General features: G+C 46.8%; 1 protein-coding gene across 1 annotated transcript; it reads left to right on the forward strand.

The window, feature by feature from the left end:
* The first annotated feature begins 8,712 nt into the window (after window positions 1–8,712).
* On the forward strand, window positions 8,713–19,552 carry SH2D4A (SH2 domain containing 4A). The gene is made up of 9 exons (XM_026848126.1): window positions 8,713–9,278; window positions 10,045–10,204; window positions 10,726–10,885; window positions 12,954–13,019; window positions 13,424–13,559; window positions 14,791–15,007; window positions 15,385–15,515; window positions 16,810–17,030; window positions 18,535–19,552. Exons 1-9 carry the CDS (start codon window positions 9,104–9,106, stop codon window positions 18,625–18,627), a joined length of 1,359 nt encoding a protein of 452 aa, XP_026703927.1. The 5' UTR covers window positions 8,713–9,103; the 3' UTR covers window positions 18,628–19,552.
* The last annotated feature ends 1,937 nt before the right edge of the window (window positions 19,553–21,489 follow it).

The raw sequence follows: 21,489 nt of genomic DNA on the forward strand, positions 1-21,489 counted from the left end.
GGGGTGGCTCTGCCCGAGCCAGGGAGAGCTTGAACTGGTGACTGTGGGAGCTGCTGCTGGGGCAAACTGGTTTCCACTGGGGTTCAGCCCTTCAGCCCTGCCTGGTGTCACCCTGCCAGGCGATGCCCGAGGGCCGGCTCCAGCAGTGTCACATGCTGCCATGGTGCCTGGGCTTTGGGACCTGCATGAAGCCCTGCTTTTACTGAAACCCTTCTGTTTCAGCTCAAAAATGTGCTGCAGTGGGAGGAGAGGCCACTCCAGGGATCTGCACTGGCTCCTGCAGCCCTGACGGTGGCATGGTGAAGCCACCTGGCCGGGCACAGGGAGCGACAGCCGTCCTGGTGCTGCTGATCCCTTGGGATGTGCTGGTGGCACAGACAAGGATGCGTGGCCGTGCTGAAGCGTGGGGAAGGCTCATCCCAGCACCTTGGCAAGGGTCTGGGGGATCTCCAGTGCCACAGGAGGGGTTGGGTCCCTTCAGGGTATCCCTGGCGATGGAGGGATGGGTGGGGATGAAGGCTCATGTCCCCGGCCATGGGAGCAGGGTGCTGGGGGCTGCCATGGCCCAGGGGTGCTGGGACTGAGTGGGTGCGAGGGAGCCGGGCCTTCCTGGAGCTTGGGGTGGTTCTGTGCTCAGGATGTTTTGGCTTTGCCCCTCGTCCTGCCAGCAGGGCGGCGGAGGGACAGAGAGGGCGGGTGCTGTTCCCCAGCAGGTCTCTCCGTGGGGCCCTTGGGGGGAGAAGGGGTCCCAGTGCCAGAGAGACAGCGCTGGTGGGTCACTGTGGGTGTCAGTGTGCATCTCTGAGGGCTGGTGGGTGCTATTGGAGCTCAGCCTGGATCCCGCTGGCACTGGTGTGGTGCCAGCCCCATCCAGCCCAGGGCTGCTGGTCATTGGTCTGTGCCACTGCTGCTGCTGCACAGGGTGGGTGGGTTTTCAGCCAGACCTGGCTCTTGTCTCCTCTCCCGGGGTGAAATGGGAGGTTTCTGGTGTCCCATCACTGTTTCTCCTTCCCCTCCCATTGCGTGTGCGCGGCCCCAGGGAGCTGCTGCTGAAAGGGCTGGTGTGGGGCTGGGAAGAGCTTCGCCCGTGCCCGGGAGGCAGCAGGGTTTGCAAGGGAGCAGCTCCAGGGGTTCTTTAGGTCGTGCCATGCTGCAGGGAGCTCTGACTGCCCCACGTCTCTCCCTGTGCAGTGATGGACAGACAGTCAAAGGATCTCTAGCTACACCAGGAGCCTCCTGTGCCAGAGACCCGTACCCCCAGGAAGAAGCTGGGCTGCCCACACCAAGGCTGATGCTGCTGCCTGCCCTGCATGTGGCCCTGCTCCTGGCTGGGGACAGCCCTGCCTGCACCCACCTGGCTCTGCCCACCCAGAGACACTGCAAGGACTTCGTAGCTCCAGCTTGGCTGCAGCTTCAGGTTGGTTGCTTCTGCCCCCGTTTTGGTTTTTGTTGTTGTTTGTTTGTTTGTTGATTTGGTTTGGTTTGTTTCTGTTCCTGCTTTGTTTCTTGCTTCAACCTGTGGATAACTCCAGTTTGTTTGTGACTTCAGCTCATGCATGGCTCTGGCTAATTTCAGCTTCAGTTTGTTTCAGGTCAAGCTCATGGGTGGTTCCAGCTCATTTGCAGCTTCAGGTCATTTTTTTCTGCCCCCAGTTTGTTTCAGGTCCAACTCATGAACAGCTCCAGTTTGTTCTTGCTTCCAGCATGTTTTAGGCTCCAGTTGGGTTTCATCTTCTACAGCTTCATTTTGGCTCCAGCTTATTTGCAGCTTCAGTTTGGTTCCATCTCTGGTTGGTCTGTGGCTCCAGTTCCAGTTCATTTCTGCTTCAGTTAATTACAGCTTTCCAAATCGTCTTGGCTTTTGACAGGGTTGTAGATTGATCACTGACATAACTTGCATATGAACTGTCATAATTGTACATTGGTTAAATATGGACTAATGAGTTAATGACTATTCCAGCTGTTGTACACACCTTGAATAAAGAGTTGGACACAAAAAAATGGTGTAAAAAATGCCTCCCCTCCCCGAGACTATTTCAGACATTGAGTTTGGCCTGGTGCATGCTGGCCTTCCAAGCTTCAGGGACCAGTGGAACCAGACCCCCAACCTCTGATGGGGTTCCACACAGGTGCCCCCACCCCAGTCCCCACCTCACTTTTCCCCAGCCCCTGAGCTGCTCCTGTCTGTCGCCCTCATCCTATTCCTGCCCAGCCTCGCCTCACCCAGGATGGCTTCTACTGTAGGTGAGCATGACTGCAGCCCATGTCCTCCAGTCCTCTCTCATCTCCCTGGGCAACCCCCACCTGCACCCCACTGCCAGGGCATGGTGGGGCATCGCCCAGACCCTCTCCTCCTCCTGCAGCAGGATGCACTATGGGCCATGCTGGGCACAGGGGTCTCATGCCAGAGCTGCAGGAACAATGTCCATGTTGTTTGCATCGGTGCGGAGAGAGATCAGAGAGGAACCACCATCTCAGCTCCTTGGGTGCTCCAGGCATGGGACCCACAGCCCAAATCCTCCCCACCTCCAGAGTCTCTCCCCCCTGAACCTTTTTGAGCACCTTTCCCAGCACTAACCACCCACTGGGCCAGGGCCACGGAGACCCATTGCCCTGAAATCAGCTCTAGGATGCTGAAGCACAGGCTGAAGGCATCAGCTGGGACATTCCCTGGGGATAGGCTAGAAATCCTGCAATGCCCCTGACACTAGCAGAGAGCACAGCTGGAAAAAAGGGGGAAGCCACAGGCACAGGAGTGGGCAGCAAGCTGGAGGGGCCTGGTAAATTGTGACACAAATACCAAAGCCCCAGGCTTTGGGCCTTGGCACCCCAGGTCTGTGGCATGGGCCTGGCACAAAGACGGCTTCTTGGGCAGCTCCAGGCCAGTCTCTGCCCGTTGCTGGGGCTTCCTTGTGAAAAAAAGCGATGGAGAGAGCAACTCCATCAGGTAAGAGGCCAGGTGGGTGCTTGGGAAGACACTCCTGAGGCCGCAGGGTGACAAAGGTAGGTGCAAGGGGCTGGGTGAGGATGAGGAAGGTGTGGGAACAAGTGTGTGCCTGGGAGAAGGGAGGGCCCCTGAGGCCAGCCCCCACAGAGGGCTGCCAATGACATGGGGACACACATGGGGGACACCCAGTACTGCGTGAAGAGGTGTGATGCTTTCATCTTCCCAAGCACTTCAAACAGGAATGAGAGCAGACCTGCTTTCATACCCATTTTTCCAAAACTTGGCTAAAATCCCATGGCATCGTTATGCTTCCTGGGCAGTGGAGTCAAACCTAACAGCAAGCAGGGCTGTGCACTGAGCACCAAACCCAGGCAAACAAGGGGTGTCACACATGGGCTAACAGAGGTGGGAGATGAAAGGGTGTGTAACATAATTTATTTGCAAGAGAAAACTGATATCCAGCTCTCTGTTCCTCCAGAACAGCTTCTGCCTCACCCCTGTCATCTAACACAGCCCCCTCCACCCCATTACCTGCCTCTCACCACATTTTCTCTTTCCCAATAGTCCCTTTTTTTCCCCTAGAGTCCTCTGGGGGATGACACAGACTCAGAGCCTTGCCTTCTGGGTGCCTTGTCTTCATGCAAATAATTTGTTCCCCTTAGTAGTCCATGCAATTTAATAACTGCATGTAGATTTAAAAGCATATTATAATTATAGGAAAGAACTAGAAGTCCTTCCTTCTCCTCCTTCACATGATTTGTGTTTTATCTTGCATTTCTGCAATGCCCAAGCAATGCATTAACAACAGATCATTTCTGAAATCAGAGAGGTTTGGGACAGAATCAGACTCCTCAGGGTGCACTTCTGCCTCCAGGGCAGTCCCCACTGAAGAGCTGGGACATCCCCAGGTCCCACCAGCATACCCCTTAGGCTTTCCAGGGCTGAGAGCCTCGGAGCTGCTCCTGGCCCAACGCTTCTCATTTGCTCTGTGGCTTTCAGTGGCAAAACTACGTCAGTGCAGAACTGGGGGCTTAGAAGAGTGAATAACTACTGGGAAAATGTAAATGGCAGCTTTGTGTGCCTAGTGCTACTCATAGTAGCTTCCTGCTTGTAAGAACAATCTTTCCCCTAGCAAAGCCACCCAGTGCAATTAGCAAATATAAATATTGCAGTTTGCATTTAAAAAAAAGCCCCAAAGCTCATTGCCCAAAGTTGTTCAAAACCTGCAAACAGACCAAATTAGGTGTCATGATTAGAAAAACTCCTTTCTTGCAGTTGGATGGCTTTGGTTGGGTAGCTGACCTGTATGTTAACTTACAGACACCCTCACCCTTTTCACGACGCTGTCTTTTCATTGGTAATTCCTCAATTAATTTTTATACAGGAAGATGATTCTCATATCTAGATCAAGAAGTATTTGTACTTAATTCTAGCAGGGAAGAAACCTTTTTCTTGAAAGCAGAGCCATGTGGCCTCAAACTGTGTTCAGTAGCCACTGCTATATCAAATTATTTTTCCTTATTGCCATCCCCATCCATTTGTGCCTGCTGTAAGATAACCACTGCCCCCTCCAGCAAAAACAGGGACCTATAGGGCAAGTCAGTTCAGCTGTAGGTAATTTCAAAGCAGTTCATATTGTGGTGACTTCATTGGTTTTGTTCCTTCAGGTGTTATATGCAGAATCTATTTCTGCTAAATAAGACACAAACAAGTCTAGTTCCGTCTTCCGAGGACCAAGCTTACACAGTCATATTTTCCTTCTGTTATGACCAAACCAGGAGTTTTCCTTCCTTCTGAAACAGAGAACGGTAGGCTGAAGCAAAATTAAACAGAGAGATGAATGAATCACTCCCCTATTTAGAACAGGATGAGGATTTAAAAAAAAGAAAATAAAAATAACAACACAAAAACCACACCAACAACAAAACAAATAAATCACCAACCAAAAAAAAGACTATAAAAATCCCAAAGCTCAAAAACCCAAGAGGATATTTTGGCAGTAACCTTGCCAGTGCAGCTGTTAACATAAATGTTTTCTTTCAAAAGTGCATTTTATGAACTAATGTGTAACAGTTAACCCACAAAGTCTTGTGCACTGAGAGTAAGGTTTGGGGAGCAACTACTTTTAGCCACGCTGATTTGAGATGGGTTTGGTAATTCTGCTTTGCTTCAGCTTCTGCAAAAAAATCAGAAAGCCCCTCCTAAAGTCTCACAGGGAGGTAATGCCATTGGAGTGGCTGAAACTGGAGAAATCCAGCAAAACCTGAGCAAAATACCTCCTTGGTATTGCAGGGCTTAGTTTGGCAAGGGAAAGGAAATTCAATTGCACTCTCACGGCCCATTCTCTTGGCCAGGGACAATCATTCCTGATGGTGCCTCTGCAGCCACTTGCTGCTGAGCAGAGAACAAGCTCCAAGGAGAAGCTCTTGATCCAAAGCAATGTAGTTCCACCATTTTCTGAACAACTCGGTCTAATCTGTTTTTTATGGGAAAAGCTACTTCATGACAATGGAAATGTTCTTAGCTCATCAGGCTGTACCCTGAAGCAGCTTTTCTTGTGTTTTCTTTTCTTCTCATCTTTGAGTTTCTTGGCTTATTTTTAGTTTAAAGTTACTGTCACATTTACAGTAGAGATGTGTGCATCAGGTTGAAGAAGCCACCTCCCAGAGAGTCGGCACAAGAATCACCGTTCAACTTGTCCACTATTTCATTTTACACCCTCCTATTTGATTTATTGGGTCAAATCATATCAAGTGCATATCTATCTATGTTTGTCTATTGTTTTCTTGGAGAACCTAGCAGCACTGGTGGTGAAGACCAGGACTAGGATGCCAGATGAGGGTGTCCCGTGAGCCTGTTGGTGGCCGAAGTGTCACCTCCTGCACATGTGAGCAGGAACTCATGCCAGCTTTTCTCAAAGTGATTGCGCTTTTATGAATATTCATGGGCTCATGTTTCCCCTGTTAATGGTAGATGATTTACAGGAGCACAGAGAAGAGTCTGGTTCCTGGCAGGCAATTTAAACACTGCATAACCTTGCTTTTTGAAGGGCCATTTAACCTTTGAAATGCATTTACCTTTATGGCTTTCAACTCAACTATCTTATATACTAGTGGTAGAGCCCCAGAAGCCCTCTTTTGGCTTCCCACCTCTCCCCACTTAATTAATTAACTCTCATCTCCTATTCCTCCACAAAACCAGCTCCTAGCTATCACTTCCATGAAAAAAATACAAGCAGCAGAAAGCTTAAGACAGCCTCTACCAGAGTTTTCCTACAAGTTATCTGCTCAGAGGTCCCACTGCTATTACTGCAGTCCTTGCCTTCCCTAAGTTTGAGCTACAAACACACTACTTACAGCTGGAGCAGCATCAGCAAAAACACTTCTGGCCAAGTGTTGGTAATATGGCTTTCATTCAAATTTTGGGAATAGCATATGACTGATATTACAAAGGCTTCCAGCTCCTAAGATCTTTAATGAAGTGACTGCTAAAAAAGAAATACTGCAAACCTCTCAAAATGTTTATGTGATTTCCCGGTGTTAAAATAGTCGGTGCTTTAAAAGGTACCTTTAGCACACAACATTATAAATTTTCTCTTACAGTCCATGTTACAAGGACATTCAACTCGGCAAAACTGCATCAATACTGTAAAATTTGTTTGCTGAGCGCCCTTCCACCTCGCCAATACACTATGTCCCCAGGCATGGGCAGAGGGAGCAGTTTTTCACCACTGCATGTGGCAGAGCACATCATGTACTCCTAAGTAAATGCCATAGCAAAGACATTCCCACTCCCGGGAAGCCAGAGCAGTGTGAATGTGCTGCACACGTTCTGCTGCTGGCTTCTCGTGCATCATGTCTCAGAAAGCCTAATTTAACTAAGGAAAGACTTGAAATCATTACAAACAATCTCTGTGTCCCAAGAGGGGGACACAGATAATCCAGCCAGGCAGAAGGAGTCAGGTTGGATACAAAAGATATAAGAAGGAACCTTCAAAGAGAATCACAATCCCAGACAGAGTGAGGAAGGGCACCTCAAGCACCAAGAAGCAGTATTGAAAGAGACAGGGAAAGAAACACATCTTAACCACTGCAGCTTTGCTTGCTGAAAAATTTAACTCTGCAATATATACCACTCTTGGCTGGGCCATATCCAATACCTTCTGTGCAGCCAAGGGGTGAGGAGGAGGGCTGACATAATGGTGAGGAGAGGCAGGGTGCAGGACTTTTGCTCCTGATTTGCACTTCCAGCCAGTTCCAGCTACTCCTGCCAGCCAGAGCCACACATGGCCTCTGCTCTGCTGTAGCAAGGACACAGTTACACAGACTTCTGGCTGTTCTCTGGCTAGTGAATTGTGACTGTCCTGAAAAGTTTCTGACGAAAAACTAATTCTGCAAATCCAGAGCCAGAAGACAGAGCCTGACCAGATGGTTGGCCTTTTTTCCCCTTGGGCAAGACACTGAGTGCCCTCTGTTTAAGAAAACCACTTGGCATTTGGCCCACACAAACCACAAATTCCCTGCTCACCTGAAGGAAATAAAAGTGTTTCACCTTCCCGCATGCAACATATCTCTTTTATTAAAAGCCTCTTGAAGTTTAGACATGGTGATTAATTTCTGTCAGCCCATGGAAGGTATCTCTGCCAGACCATCAAGCTCAGACCATGCTCAGAGCTACCATCCACTTCAGTTACTGTTTCAGATCCACAGAGTATGCAAGCCTGGTGGTTTCTCCAAACAAAACCCACCCTGGGCTCAAAGAGATTGTCACTTTTTCTACAACCAGAGCAACAACAAGTACCTTCTGAAGACATGAGTTTACCTAAAATATGCCCCAAAATGTGTGACCTTCATACCATCCTGTGTTGAACCAATCTTAAAAAACACAGCTCAAAGCTTAAGGGACCTATTTCTGGTTAAAGGCACTTTTCTGACACCCTGATCTGTTTGCAAAAGGCTTCTCTTTCAAGTAGTGCTTAGGAGCAGGAGGCAGTGAAGCTTAAACAGCAATCTTCTAGCAGTGTCCCCCAGTTTTGCAGTTTAACAGACAGTTCAGGTACCCCAAGGGATGAGGGTCTGCTCACTAACGCCCTCCCTACACAAAGCTCTTCCTTTTCTACAGCTGCCACCCCAATGACTCAAGGAGAGTCCAAGCCCCTTTGGCTGCTGAGCTGGAACAATTCTGCTGTACTCAGAAAGCATTGCCCACATGAGACCACTACCCTCAAAAAAAGCCTCTTTTTTAAATCAAGAAAGCTATTTGTTTAAACAAAAGCAATACAGAATTGGGACAGCAGATCCATGTTTCTGGAATTAAGTTAACATTTTTAACAGGGAAAAGTACCCAGAGAAACAAAACAGAAATGGGAAGGCTCATCCCCAGCTCCTGGTCCCTGCACCTCCCCGCTGCATCCTGTCAGGCAGGGTGGCCCATGCCAGGCTCCCGGCGTCAGCAAGATGTGTCAGACTGGGAGCTGCCTCAGCTCCCCATCTGTGACCATCCCAGCTGTCTCTCTTCGAACCAGCTGCACTACTTGCACTTCCTTGAATTGCCGTGAGGCTGACTTTGATGGACAGGAGCACCCCAAAATTCCCACTCCCACCTCAAAAGCAGAGCCGAAAACCCACCCTATCTTTCTTCAGTAAAATGAGGCAGGCTGGGCTTTTGATCATCAAAGTTTTCCTCTTTGGAAGGAGGAGGAGCCGTCTAGTCATGGGTTCATTGATTCCCTGCCCAGCAGGAATGTTTGCTTGGGCACAGCCAAACCGCACTTCTGATGACTGTAACAGGCAGCGCGCTCTCTCCTTTGATATACTATCAGCTGGGTTTATCAGACTATCAGCACAACCTCCCCTCTGCAGGACTCGTCCCTTCTGGCCAGCTCTCCCTGCAGAGTGGGCACAGGCTGTGTGGGAGCTGAGCTCACCTCTTATTTCAAGGAACCTTAACAGCAGGTTTTAAGCTACTTATTTACTTTTTTGGTCTGTGCAGGAAGTCTGAGCTAAAAAAAAAAAAGACAGAAGTATAATTACTCTGGCACGCCTGCATTCCTGCTCCAGGCTCAGGCGGGGAGGGACTCTTTCTTGTTGAAGCCAGGAAGAGGACCTGATCCCTGGAGATCATCACCACAAACGTGTGTAACTGAAACCTGCAGCCATGCTGAAACAGATATTATCGGACATGTATATTGATCCTGACCTACTGGCAGAACTCAGCGAGGAGCAGAAGCAGATCCTCTTCTTCAAGATGAGGCAGGAACAGATCAGACGGTGGGAGGAAAGAGAAGCTGCTGCAGACAAGGCTTCAGCAAAGAAGCCACTGCCAAGAAAAGGTATGTCTCTGCCTGCTGGCTGCTTCTCCCTCTGGCACAGATCTGGCCAAGTCAACTGCTCCCTAGAAATAGGAGGTAATGTGTCCTTTAAGTAATTTCTTCTCCCAGGGACAGATCATAGTCTTATTTCCAAACTGTAACTAAAACCACATGTAATGGGGTAGTTTTGGCCAGGCATGCAATGGTTTTACTCTCTGGCCCAGTCACTCTGCCCTTGACCAAGTTGCTCAAATCCCCTAGCTGGGAAGACATGGCTTACTTGTCACCAGGAGATGCATGTCAGTAAGATTCCCACTAAACAGGACCTCTGAATCTGTCTATAAAATAACCATGGACTTGTATGTTTGTCCTGGGGCATCAGATCTGCAGGGGGGTTCCCATTGTGCCTTTGGACCTGGAATCCCCTTGCCAGGATTACACAACATGCTGGCTGCTAGCAGGAGAACACTCTCGTCCCAGCTCTCCCCCACGTGCTCTGTTTGCAGGTAGTTCACCCTCACAGTTTGGGGAGGGCAGTGGCAAGGAATTAAAGCAAGAAAGGAAACAGGGGGGAGTCTTCTCCCTTGCCCCCACTCAGAAATGCCTCCTTCACTGACCTGGCTTCAGTACCATGAAATGAAATGGGAGGTGCGCGCTGCATCCCAGCCACGCTTTCCCCATGTACAGCTACCATCGGCAGCAGCCGGGAAGGCACAGCAGCAGGACACAGGCTCTGCATGGAGCCACCAACCAAACAGCATTTGCCAAAGAGCTGCTTCTTTTCCAGCCAACGGGAAGTCGGTGACATGGAAGCTCGGTGCTGACAACGATGTCTGGGTTTGGGTGATGGGCGAGCATCCTTCAGATAAATCTTACGCAGCGATCTGTGAGGAGATCCAGGCACAAAGAGCAAAGCGGCTAGCGAGAGAGCGAGGCGAGGAGGGCAGGTAAGCACCCTTCAGCTGGAGAACTCAGTGGGCAGAGACGAAGGAGAAGGCTTTCCTAGGCACCCAGAGGCCGGAGTCTTTTCTGTAGTGGCTGTGGTTACCACTGTCACACTCAACTTGCAGGCAAAAGGTGCAGGCAAAGGTTGGCTTTCTGCAAGTACACACAGTGGTGGCAGAGACCAGCTCCAGCCTGAGGTTTGTCCTGGTCCGCTGAGCCTCCGGTAATATGGCTCCTGCGCGATTACTCTCTGCAGACCACAGGAAGTGCTAACTGCAGCAGGTCGTGGGTTTGGATTGCATTGATTCACCAACAGGTGCCCGTGACATCAGGACAACAGTTACTCACCACGAGTCATTAATTTAATTATTCCATCTACCTGATTTGGAGATATGATAGCTACCTGTACACATGTCTCTTCACCTCAGCACTGCTCTGCTCATGTGCAACCTCTTTGCAAGATGCTCAGAGAGCAGGAAGTGAGTCCCTCAGGTTCCTAAGTCTACTCTCTCTTGCATTTCAGAGAGACTGGCTCTTCTGTTACATGGTCTTTACATCCACAACCAGGAGTCCTGGGTGAGACAGATCTTTACAGGAATCAAAAAGGCGCTGTGGAGGAAAAGAAGGAAGGTGGGAGAAAAACTGCTGCTGCTACAACAGGGAAAAGCCAGGAGCTCACAAAGGTAGTTTTCCCCCTTTTCTCCATAAGTATCAGAAATGCATGCTTTGAGATCTAGGAAGGGCAGCAAGTCTTAGTTGCTGTAAATAGAAATTTGAAGAAGGAAAGAAGCCAGCTAACTGTTAAGGCTTTTCTGTAGTCAGAGAAGCTGTGTTGTTACATCCTTCCCTAGGATAGTCCCAGTGCTATTCTCAGCTGGGATAGATCTGCTCTGTACCAATGGATAAATTACTCTGAATTACTTTGCTCTCATTCTCTGTGAGTAAAATAAGGGTCACATAACTTTTCCTCCTGCTCTGTGGCTGGTTTGGATGACTTTTGGGGCAAGACCAAGGAGGCTGTCCCAGGATCTGTACATGCAAGGTCATGGCCCTCAGACAAATCATCTGCAGATGAAGATAATTTTACCAGCATCCTTTGACATGCATATTTTAAGTTCCTTTTTTTTTTTTTTTTCCCTAAAATAGTTAGAAAATAATTTATGACCTTGACAGCACAGGACAACTCCAAATGCAGTAGCTACAGTGTCTGTTTTGCTGTGGTGTTTCATTACAGAAATATTTTTCTCCAGCAATACATTTCTAGTTTTTAACTGCCTACAAAAATCCATTCCCAGAGAACTGAGAAAAAGATGAGTTAAATTAGCTGCCCGTGCAACAAAGTTGAACAGAAGGAACAGAACACCCTGCCAATTTAATGGGAGAAGTCCAATTTCATTCAGCAGAGTTTTCATTCAGCCTTTTGCTGTTAACTTGTATGAGTGGATTTTTTATTTTTTTTTTAATCATACAGCTACTCTGTATTTCAGAATAAAAAGCACGATAACTGAAGGCTGGGTTTTGGCAAAGCACCTCTCCTGCTGCTACCAAAATACTGAAAGGAATTTGGAGTGGCTGTCTCCTTTATCAAAAAACCTCTGAGTCACATGGGATTTTTCTTAGCACTGTTTGCTGAGGTTGAGCAACTATGTGGGAGATTTTTTTTTTTGTTTCAAAGGAAGCTATTAGTCACAGCAAACAAACAAAAAAAAAAGGCAAAAAACCATCCAAACCAAAAATACCACCACCACCACAAAAAATGTAAATTCCTTTCAAAGTCTTGTGCATAGAAATAGAGGGGAGGTTATAAACTTTAATATTGTTTTCTGTCATTATATTATTAGTAATTTTTCCCAGGTTTCTGGGGGTTTTGCTAGGAGGAGGAGGAATCTGGACTGAAGACACCTGTTGCATTTTCTAGGCCTGGAGAGAGACCTTTTCTCACCTCCCTCATTAAAGTGCTTTCTTCAAGATCTAGTTCCCAATTCATTTGAGGGATCTGGGCATTGTGCTTTGTCTGCTGCAGGGAATGGGGACTGATCTAAGAAAACAATCTGCTTCATACACTTTTGAAGTTCCTAATTTCCTGTCAAGGAGAGAGAAATTGGAAAGCCATGTTCATATTAAATATTATCCAAGTAGGTGACGGAGATAAAACGTGTCCTTGGTAAGCGGTGTAGTACAGTTAACTCATTACTCACTGTGCCATGGGAGACAAGTTGGGTTCAAGAAGGAGGTGGGTGGGTGTTTGCTCAAAGACAGGTGTAACTGTTGGTCTTCAAAGGCAGGTCTCAGCTAGCAGCTGCTGCCAGGGTAGCTAGACTGGTTTGCAGGGAAGCACGAACACAAGATATGTAGCTAGCTGGATCAGTTTGACAAGCAGGGGTTTGCAGCATTCCATCCACAGCAACACACATGCCCATGCAGGTAAAGCTGTGAAGTTCTGCTAGAGCTTGCTTTAGAGGGAGGGAGGGAGGGAGGGAGGGAAGGGACTGCTCCCTGGGAGCACTTGGGAGTATAGCTTAGCAAATCTAGGTGTGTTTATGACAATCCTGATACCCCTGAGCTTTCCTCCTGTGGCATATTAGGCCTAATATGATGAAAAAAGCCAATGTTTGTCAGAGAAGACTGGCAAAATTTGTTAACATAAATGTCACATGTCTGCTTCTGCACTAAACACATATTGCTCCAAAAAAAAAAAATCAGTGGTCCTAACACCACATTTATATCTTACTGCTCTTTTTCTCTCCCCAGAAGGAAACCAGAGATGTTCACCAGATGCTGGCAGATTGCCATGTGAGGAAACATGGCTTCCAACAGGTAAGTGGCAACCTAGGATCTCCTAAAACGAGTAGGGCCCAGACTTTATCCTAAAGCCCCAGCCAGCCTCAGAGCCTCATCTGACCCAAGAACGTCCTCCCTCTTGGACCAGTTTTATCCAACATTGCCACACCCCTCATGTAGTGTGACGATTTGGGGATGACACAAAGCAGGCCAGGCTGGCAAACTGGGGAGAAGCACAAAGAGATGCCCCTGATGATTTCTGGTAGACTGTTTTCCCTGACTTCCTCTGTTGTCACCTGCAGTAAAGACTGAGGGTCTGTATGTTGTTGGAAACAGAGATATTCACTATAAAGAATGGAGTTCCCAGTATTTCAAGGCTAGCTAAAAAGGAGAGTTAAAATTAGGCTGGGACAAAGCTGAACATACTGTTTCTTTCACAGGTGAAGGAAGTACAGAGGAGAAATTCAGAAGAGACCACAGCCCCCCAGGAGGCAATACCACAGAGCCACCCCAGCTTGGAGAGCCAGCGGACACTGCAGAAATCGGATGAGAATGAGCCTGAATGGCAGGAATCCTGTAAGATTTTAGGATGACCTTTTCCTATGGGGCTTGAGAAATCCTAGAGCTCTGTGGGGTCATCTTAGTCCTCCTCCTCCCACAGTGGAACTGAATAACCAGTCAGCAGGTGGAGAGTACTACCAAGAAGTACAGTGCTGCATTATCAGAAATATTTCTGAGTCCACACAGCAGTGAGACTAGAGTTGGGCAGGGAAACAGAAAAATTTTCTTACAGAAACTGTATTAAAACAAGCAACAAATAGGAACCACATGAGTATAGCCAGGATAATTAATTTTAAACTAGAAGTTGGCCTTTTCAAAGACTTTGCAGTAGCCATTGTTCTTGAAGACAAAGATAATGGGTGACAGGGACTAACTAAAAAGGGCTTCCTGGTCATTCAAGCATGACCCCACCTAAGCAGAGCCCTTCTGCATCATCTCATGTAATGAATCCCAACGATAGGAAGGAAAACGGCAAATAGTACGAGACTTGCTGTAGCATCCATCACTGCTGTCAAATAGTTCCTGAAGGAGAACCTTATTCATCTTTTTTCCCTGGTTCCTTCCCTGCTGTTCAGCAGATGGCAATGCTGTACTATCAGTTGTTTCCACTACAGGCCAGGGTTTTTATTTTTATTACTGATAAAAAAAATATCTGAAGTTGATTACAAAAGCAAGGAAGGAACTAGCCTAACTCAGACTGACTGGAGAGCTGGTTACTCCAAAAGACTCCAGAATGAGCTAGACCTAGACAATTAAGGCAGTTTTGCAACAAAAAAAGCCAACCCAGCCAAGTTTTCCACTTTGTACAACACTTTCAGCAAGACTCCCTCCAAACCTCAAAAATTGATCAGCACTTTCAAGGATTGATTTAGGGTCATTTCAGCAGTTTTTATTCCATATGCTCTTCCCTGCCACTGGCTGACATGAAAGTCCCTACAGAAATCTATGTCTGAACAAGAATCAGCATCCAAAACAAAACCAGGTACTCTCTGTGTGCAGAGAGACCTGGTGTCCAGAAAGAACTCAGATTTTTAATCTCTTGAAGGAATAAAAAACTGGACCCTGCTAAGTAGCAGATGCCCAAAAAGTGATGGGAGACATGTGGCAAATGGTCTCACAACTGAATGCATCTCACTTTGTGAAACAGGTTATTCTTCCACTTCAGCAAGCAGGAAGATGGCCAAAGGGCAGCAAGCTTAAAACTTGCCTGCTTGTTCGCTCCTGTAGGACTCCTTTTCTGTTCCAGTGCGGAAATCCAAGGCAGCAGATGAGAAGAGACGCTCCCTTGCACGGCAAGCCAGGGACGACTACAGGAGGCTTTCGCTGCAGGGCATCCACAGAGGGAAGCAGGCAGATATTTCCAAGGGTGCAACAGCAGGAGATCGGCGACCACTCCTATATCCACCTCTTCCCCCCAAGCCTAAACTTCTACCTCCTGTGATGGCAAATGGGAGAGCAATTAGGTAAGGAAATCCCTGTGCACCGTGGAAGGGAGAAGGGATGATGTTCTTCTGCTCTAGCATGGGATGGTTAAGATGGGAACCTTGCTTTCTTGTGTGAAGGAGACACCCGCAGGGAAAAATACAGAGCCTAGGCTGTATTCCAGCCTAGGCCTGTGGTGAGGCTTATTTGTTGATCCCTGGAGGTATGCATCCTAAACCTAGAGTGCATACATCCTCTATGATAGGTGTCCACTGAAAACCTTAATATTGCTGACAGCTGCAGTAGTGTAAGCCTTCTGTTAGAGCTGTTCTTAACACCCTGAAAAAAGCTAAGTCCTGCCAAAGACTCAAAAGCTGTCATTTGAACTTGATGCACAAATCACGGTCTTTTCTAACAGAAAAGAGGGAGTTCAGAGGACAATCTCCAATTCCACTGAAGAAAACATCATCAGGTGGTTCAAAGAGGAGCAATTCCCTCTTCGAGCTGGCTATCAGAAAACCACGGATATGATAGCACCTTGGTTCCATGGTGAGTCCTGAGCATTTCTGCCCCAACCCAACTCTTTACAGTATTGTTTCTGCTAACATGGCTGCTGCCACAGGGTGGGCCCAGGAGCTTTTCAAAGGTGGCTAGGTTTTCCATTTTAAATATCTATGAATGTAGTTTAAATTCCTTTAGCATTATGACAAAAGGCAAGCTAAAGTGTAAAAACAGAGCCCAGATCTTCAAAATACCCTGTATCTCTGTGCCAATCCTGCCTCCCTGTACTGGATGCATGGATGCAAGATGATCAGAGGGCTGGAGCACCTCTCCTATGGAGGCAGGTTGAGACAGTAGTGTTGTTCCGCCTGGAGAAGAGAAGGCTCCAGGGAGACCTTATAGTGGCCTTCCAGTACCTAATGGGGACCTACAAGAAAGATGGGGAGGGACTTTCACAAGGGCATGTAGTGATATGACAAGAGGTAATGGCTTTAAACTGAAAGAGGTTAGATTTAGATTAGACGTAAGGAAGAAATTCTTCACTGTGAGGGTGGTGAGGCACTGGCACAGGCTGCCCAGAGCAGCTGTGGCTGCCCCCTCCCTGGCAGTGTTCAAGGCCAGGTTGGACAGGGCTTTGAGCAACCTGGGCTAGTGGAAGGTGCCCCCGCCCATGGCAGGGGGGGCGGAACTAGATGGTCTTAAATGTCCCTTCCAACCCAAACCATTCTATGATTCTATGGTGACCCTGGTAACTGTTTGGACCAGGGTGAGAGATCTGGGAACAACTCATCCCACTCATCCTTGGCCCCAGGTCATCCTCCCTCCATACATGCTCATCACCCATCACCTTTCCATCCAGTTTCCAGTGGGTTATTATGATCCCACCCATCTCCCTCACTTCAGAAACGCCTTCCATCCCAGACTGCAGCAATAAAAGCGTTATGCTATTGTAACTGGGCTTTCAATGCTCGCATGGCTTTCTGACAGGACCTGTGATCACTGTCTGCACAGCCCTGCTCTGCTGGAATCAACATACAACACACTGCAATGTCATTCTCTCTCATAACACAGAAACTGTCCTTTTGAGCCCTGCATGTTTATCATTCACAATGGGCCAAGTCTGGAACAGTTAACATAAAACACAGTTAGCACATGACCATAGTCTGCTACTAGCAATGACAGTACTGTTCTTCCTGGGCTACTGGGCAAGAAAACAATGCAAGGGATGGAAGTGCTGTGGACTGGTTTTAGAACAGTAAAGCAGATTTCTTGTGAGAACTGTTCCATACAGTTCTGTACAAATGCTTTACTCCCTTCAGTTCTGTGTTTTGGTTTTGAACAGGTATCCTAACCTCTAAGAAAGCAGAGGAGCTTCTGAATAAAACAGTACCGGGGAGTTTTCTGGTTCGGATCAGTGAGAAAATCAAAGGCTATGTGCTCTCCTATCGGTCTGTGGAAGGATGTAAACACTTTCTCATTGATGCCTCCAGTGATTCGTACAGCTTCCTTGGAGTAGACCAGCTACAACATTCAACACTGGCTGACCTTGTAGACTACCACAAGGTGAGCATCTAGCAACACATTCATCAACTGTTTAATTGCCTCATGGCACTTCAAAATAAGAAGTAATCGATTCATTTCTTCTAAAGTAGGTAACTAGACTCATTTTAGCTGCTTGTTGGGTATCCTGTATGCTGCTCCAGAAGGGTATGCCAGCCTGATGGGTACAACTCAGGTGACCTAGCACATCCCAAACATCTTAAACCTGACCCACTCCTCATCTAGTGTGCAGAACACCTTGCACACAAGGCTCAAGTTACTTACACGCTAATTAGTAGAAATGCTGATAAGGTGAGAAGTGACAGCATACTCGGGCAGACTCCTTTTTTTTTGGACTCTCTCTGTGGTTGTGTGGTCCTGGCAAGCTGGGTAAACAGACAATCCTGCCTGCCACCAGCTTCAACATGAAAGAGAATAAGGTATCTGTAATATCAAAGCAGGCAGGGTGTGATACTGAGCAAAGATAAAATATAGAAGGGAAGGAAGAAGGTTGGCAGGTTCTTGCAACAATAACTGCAGTGTTTACTAGCACTTGCCACAGTTATATGGGCTCCAAGGAGGGCCGGATGGACTGTTCATTCCTTTACTGTAAGATTTGACCAGGGACAGGACAATCATTTTGCCTAAAGGTTCTTTTAAAATCTGTGTTTCTTTTTAAAAAAAAAATTGGACATGAGGAAAATATCTATGTTAATTTGCTATACGGAGCTCTACCTAAGCTACCTGACCTTGTTTCTTGCTTGGGTTTCTCAGTGCAGGCTGGAATTGTTGAAATGGGAGCTATACAGCTATTGGTACCAGAGCCAGAGGATTTAAAGCCTGTCTGTGCATATCTATATTAAAGATAGAGCCATGCCCACAGTCTGCAAAGAATTCTACAGACCTCCTGCACTTCAGCAGACGTGGGCAGGGTGAACCCACTCTGCTGAAGTGCTCTAGTGGGTTCTGCTTACCACCCACTGGGTGACCGTGAAAGAAGGCAAGTTCCCACCGTGCATCTGCTACTAGGGTGGAGAACGAGATGGGAAGCAGAGACTGTACTCAGGGACTTCACTTGTTAGAACAGGGCTTGCCTGAGCAGAGGGCACGTGCTCGCTCCAGCATCCACCCTTGTCCCTCCAACGCAACCAGGAGCACGCCCACAACCACCCTGTCCTGCTTACCTGCATGCTGCACCGTCCTCGCTCCAGCCCTTTTTAGGCAGGGCAGCATTTCACGCCATAGAGAAGCTGCGGTTGCCTATGAGATGAGCACAGCTCTTTCTGAGAACTGCCAGAGTCATATCACTGGCTTACTGCACCGAGCACAGATGTTGTTTTATGAAGAGAGAGGCCAGCCATGTGGGTCCTTCCCCAAGTTCCCCAGGGCGCTGAGCTGTATCACTCAGTGGGATGAACAAGTCCACACCGTAACAGAGGCGGCAGGACTGCTGTCCACACCATGGTGTTGTGATAGGTGGGTAGGGCCTGTTTGAAAGGTGGTGTCTGACCATATTCTCTATCAACAGGATGAACCCATCACTTCCTTGGGCAAGGAGCTGTTGCTTTACCCATGTGGCCAAGAGGACCAAGAACCAGATTACATCTCTCTCTTTGAGTGAACCTCCCGGTCTTGCTATACAGTCCCATGCCTGTATTCACAAAGACTGAACTTCGAACTGGAGCTGCTGTTGCTTACCTGAAACGGTTGCCATAAGTGCCTCTATTTTATATCCCTCACAACAAAGCGGTGGGAGGATAAGTACTGTTTGGGCTTGTCATATCAACCAAGTTAAAGGATTTATGAGCCCAGCAAGATGCAAAGCACCTGTGTGTATCCCACACAATAGAGTGAATGAGGTGATGAAGTAATCAGTTGAACAGGGAGGTACTGCCACATATTTTCAGTGGGTTTTTGCAGATTTTCTGGGGGACTTCTGTACTTGAGCTGCCTTTTGTTCTTGAATGCAATGTTGTGTGCCATCTGTGAATATAGATTAGTATCTACAGTTGGATGAGATCATACCTTCCAGAAGACAAAAAACAATTTAGAGAGGTGAATCGCTCTTTATATAGTAATTTGCATAATGTGAAGCTTAATCCTGTAAAATACTATGTCCTTGGAATCAAAGATGTTCAAGCCAAACAGCCCAGCAAACCCTCGGTGCCTTTCAGTGAAAGGTGTCCTCTGTGAAGAAGGATTTTCATGAAAAGTGCATTTTTTAAACACCTTTAGCCTCTGAATATAGATCCTTGCTCTTTTAAACTGTATTTAAATCCCACACTGCCCTTTCTGCACAGAGAAGGATTAACTTTTTGAAAGGGAATGAAGAAGGGATACAGGAGTATATATGAAAGATTACCACATGTAGAGAGCCTAAAAAAATGTAAGAGGCAGTGCCTATATCAGTATTAGTACAGTTTACAGAAGACTGTTTGCCAGTAAGGTATGCTATTTTCCAAAATGGAGCTATTTATTGCAAGTTGTGTCCAGGTTACTGAGATGCATCTGGTGTAAACTTTAACATAGAACTTGTTCTTTCAACATCATGTTCTCTCTTTGTATCTGTTACACTGGTCTTTAAATACAGAATTCAGAGTATCGGGGGAGAGGCTGGACAGAAACACATCACAAATTAATCCTCACCCAGATTCCCTCATGTTGTTGCACATGACAAACTGTACAGCTGAGGGTTGTGGTGCAAATCACAGATGATTCAGAGATTGCATTCAGAGATGCAGTCCTCAAATAGTGAACAAGAATCAGTCTTGTTTCAGTTGTTTACCTGTTCCCTTCTTTCTGTTGGATCCAGGCCAATCTGCTTAACCTGCAGAAGCAGTCAAAAACTTCAGTCTTATATTGATCTGTGTTTTGCAGAATACAGATTAAAATAAATAGTTGTAATCATCTGGTCTTAAAATTTACAACTCTGCTGATAGGTGGTTTTCATACAAGGAAAGAGGAGATAACTAGGTAAAGTCTTAATGTAAAGTGAGATTCTGAAATAACACTGGCAGAGCAAATGACTTAAGGAAATTCTTGAGCACTATATCACACACATCAAAGAGATTTTCAACATAATCTGCATCAGTCTTGAGGGTGCTAGATTATTTGTAGAGGAAAAAAAATCCCACCTCTCCTCTTAAGGAACTGTTTCTTTTGAAAAATAGGGCCAAAATAAAATGTCATTCAGAGATCCTAGAAAAAAAGTTAACACCTGTTCTCATGTGAAGAACATGCCATAACTGTTGTCCTGCTGGAGACAAATCACAAAGTGTTTTGTATACCTATAGGCTGGTAAAGACAGGGGACAAAGCCTCCTTTAAAAAGACAGTTTGAGAGGCAGGGTGTTAACTTGCAGAAATAAGGTGCAGATTGATCTGGCATGGTCACAGCAGGATGTGATTGTTTTTATCTCTAAATTTTATAGTGGAATTCCTCAGGGTTTGACCTGACCAGTGGGCTGGTAACTTCCCATACCTTTGTATTATAACTATTTATTTGCAAATGTTGGCTCCACGGAAAGCCACTATCAGTGTTCACATCTATCCTGCATGTTTGAGAATCATGCCTCAGTTTTTTTAAGACTCCCAGCTTCACTTGTCTGCTGTGAAGGAATAAACATGAAGTTTTATACCTATACATCTAGATTGCTGCACTGACTGTAAAGGCAGCATCCTTGCCAGAACAGATGTCCTCAAGACTGGCTCTTCTATTGCTCTGAAATCTCATCACCTTGAAAGTCTGTGAAGCAACGATGATTTGTAGTGGTTGGGAATCAAGGGTGCTGGCTTGCCTTGGGGAGATTCTCTGTAGAATCTTTCTTTCTTCAAGCAATGCTGTGCAAGGATTACAAGAGTAGTCACATTTGAAAATTGTTTGCTGGAGAGATTATGACATTGGGGAGGATATGGCAATTTGTTTTGCCCCACGCCCCTATGTCTTTAGCTAGAGCCTGCAACAGTCATCAAATATTAAAGCAAGGAGTCCCATATGGCCTCTCCATCTACACAGGGTGATCTTTATTCCTTCCCCAACTAACATCCAGTCAGTTGCAGTTCTGAGAAAGATCACAAGCTGTTTCTGGGACAAGAAAGGTAGAGAGCTGCCTGGCAAAAGCTATGATTCTGCTGACTGCTGTCTTTTTCTAACTGGTCTGGAAGACCTGTTACAGCTTCGCTTGGCTCACAGAAACTTATCTAACAGCAGCTTCCCTTTCTCATGTTGTTCTTCACCTCTCACATCAGTGCAGTCTCCACATTTAAGAGCCCTGCTAGACTTCTGCTGTGATTAAATTCTCCTGCACATCACTGAGGTGGCCAGTGACAGCAGGCTGGTTCTCTCCATCATTGATTCAATCTCACCTCTTGCCAAACTGGTTTCTGCAGCCAAGGAACAGGAACTGCATAGACTGTATTATTCCTGGCAGGAGGAACAGCATCTCTGTGGAAAAGGGCATGCAAGAGAATCACAAAGGTGCTTT

This window comes from Athene cunicularia, assembly GCF_003259725.1.
Source record: "Athene cunicularia isolate RWA chromosome 4 unlocalized genomic scaffold, athCun1 chr4_part2, whole genome shotgun sequence".
Classification (NCBI taxonomy): Eukaryota; Metazoa; Chordata; class Aves; order Strigiformes; family Strigidae; genus Athene; species Athene cunicularia.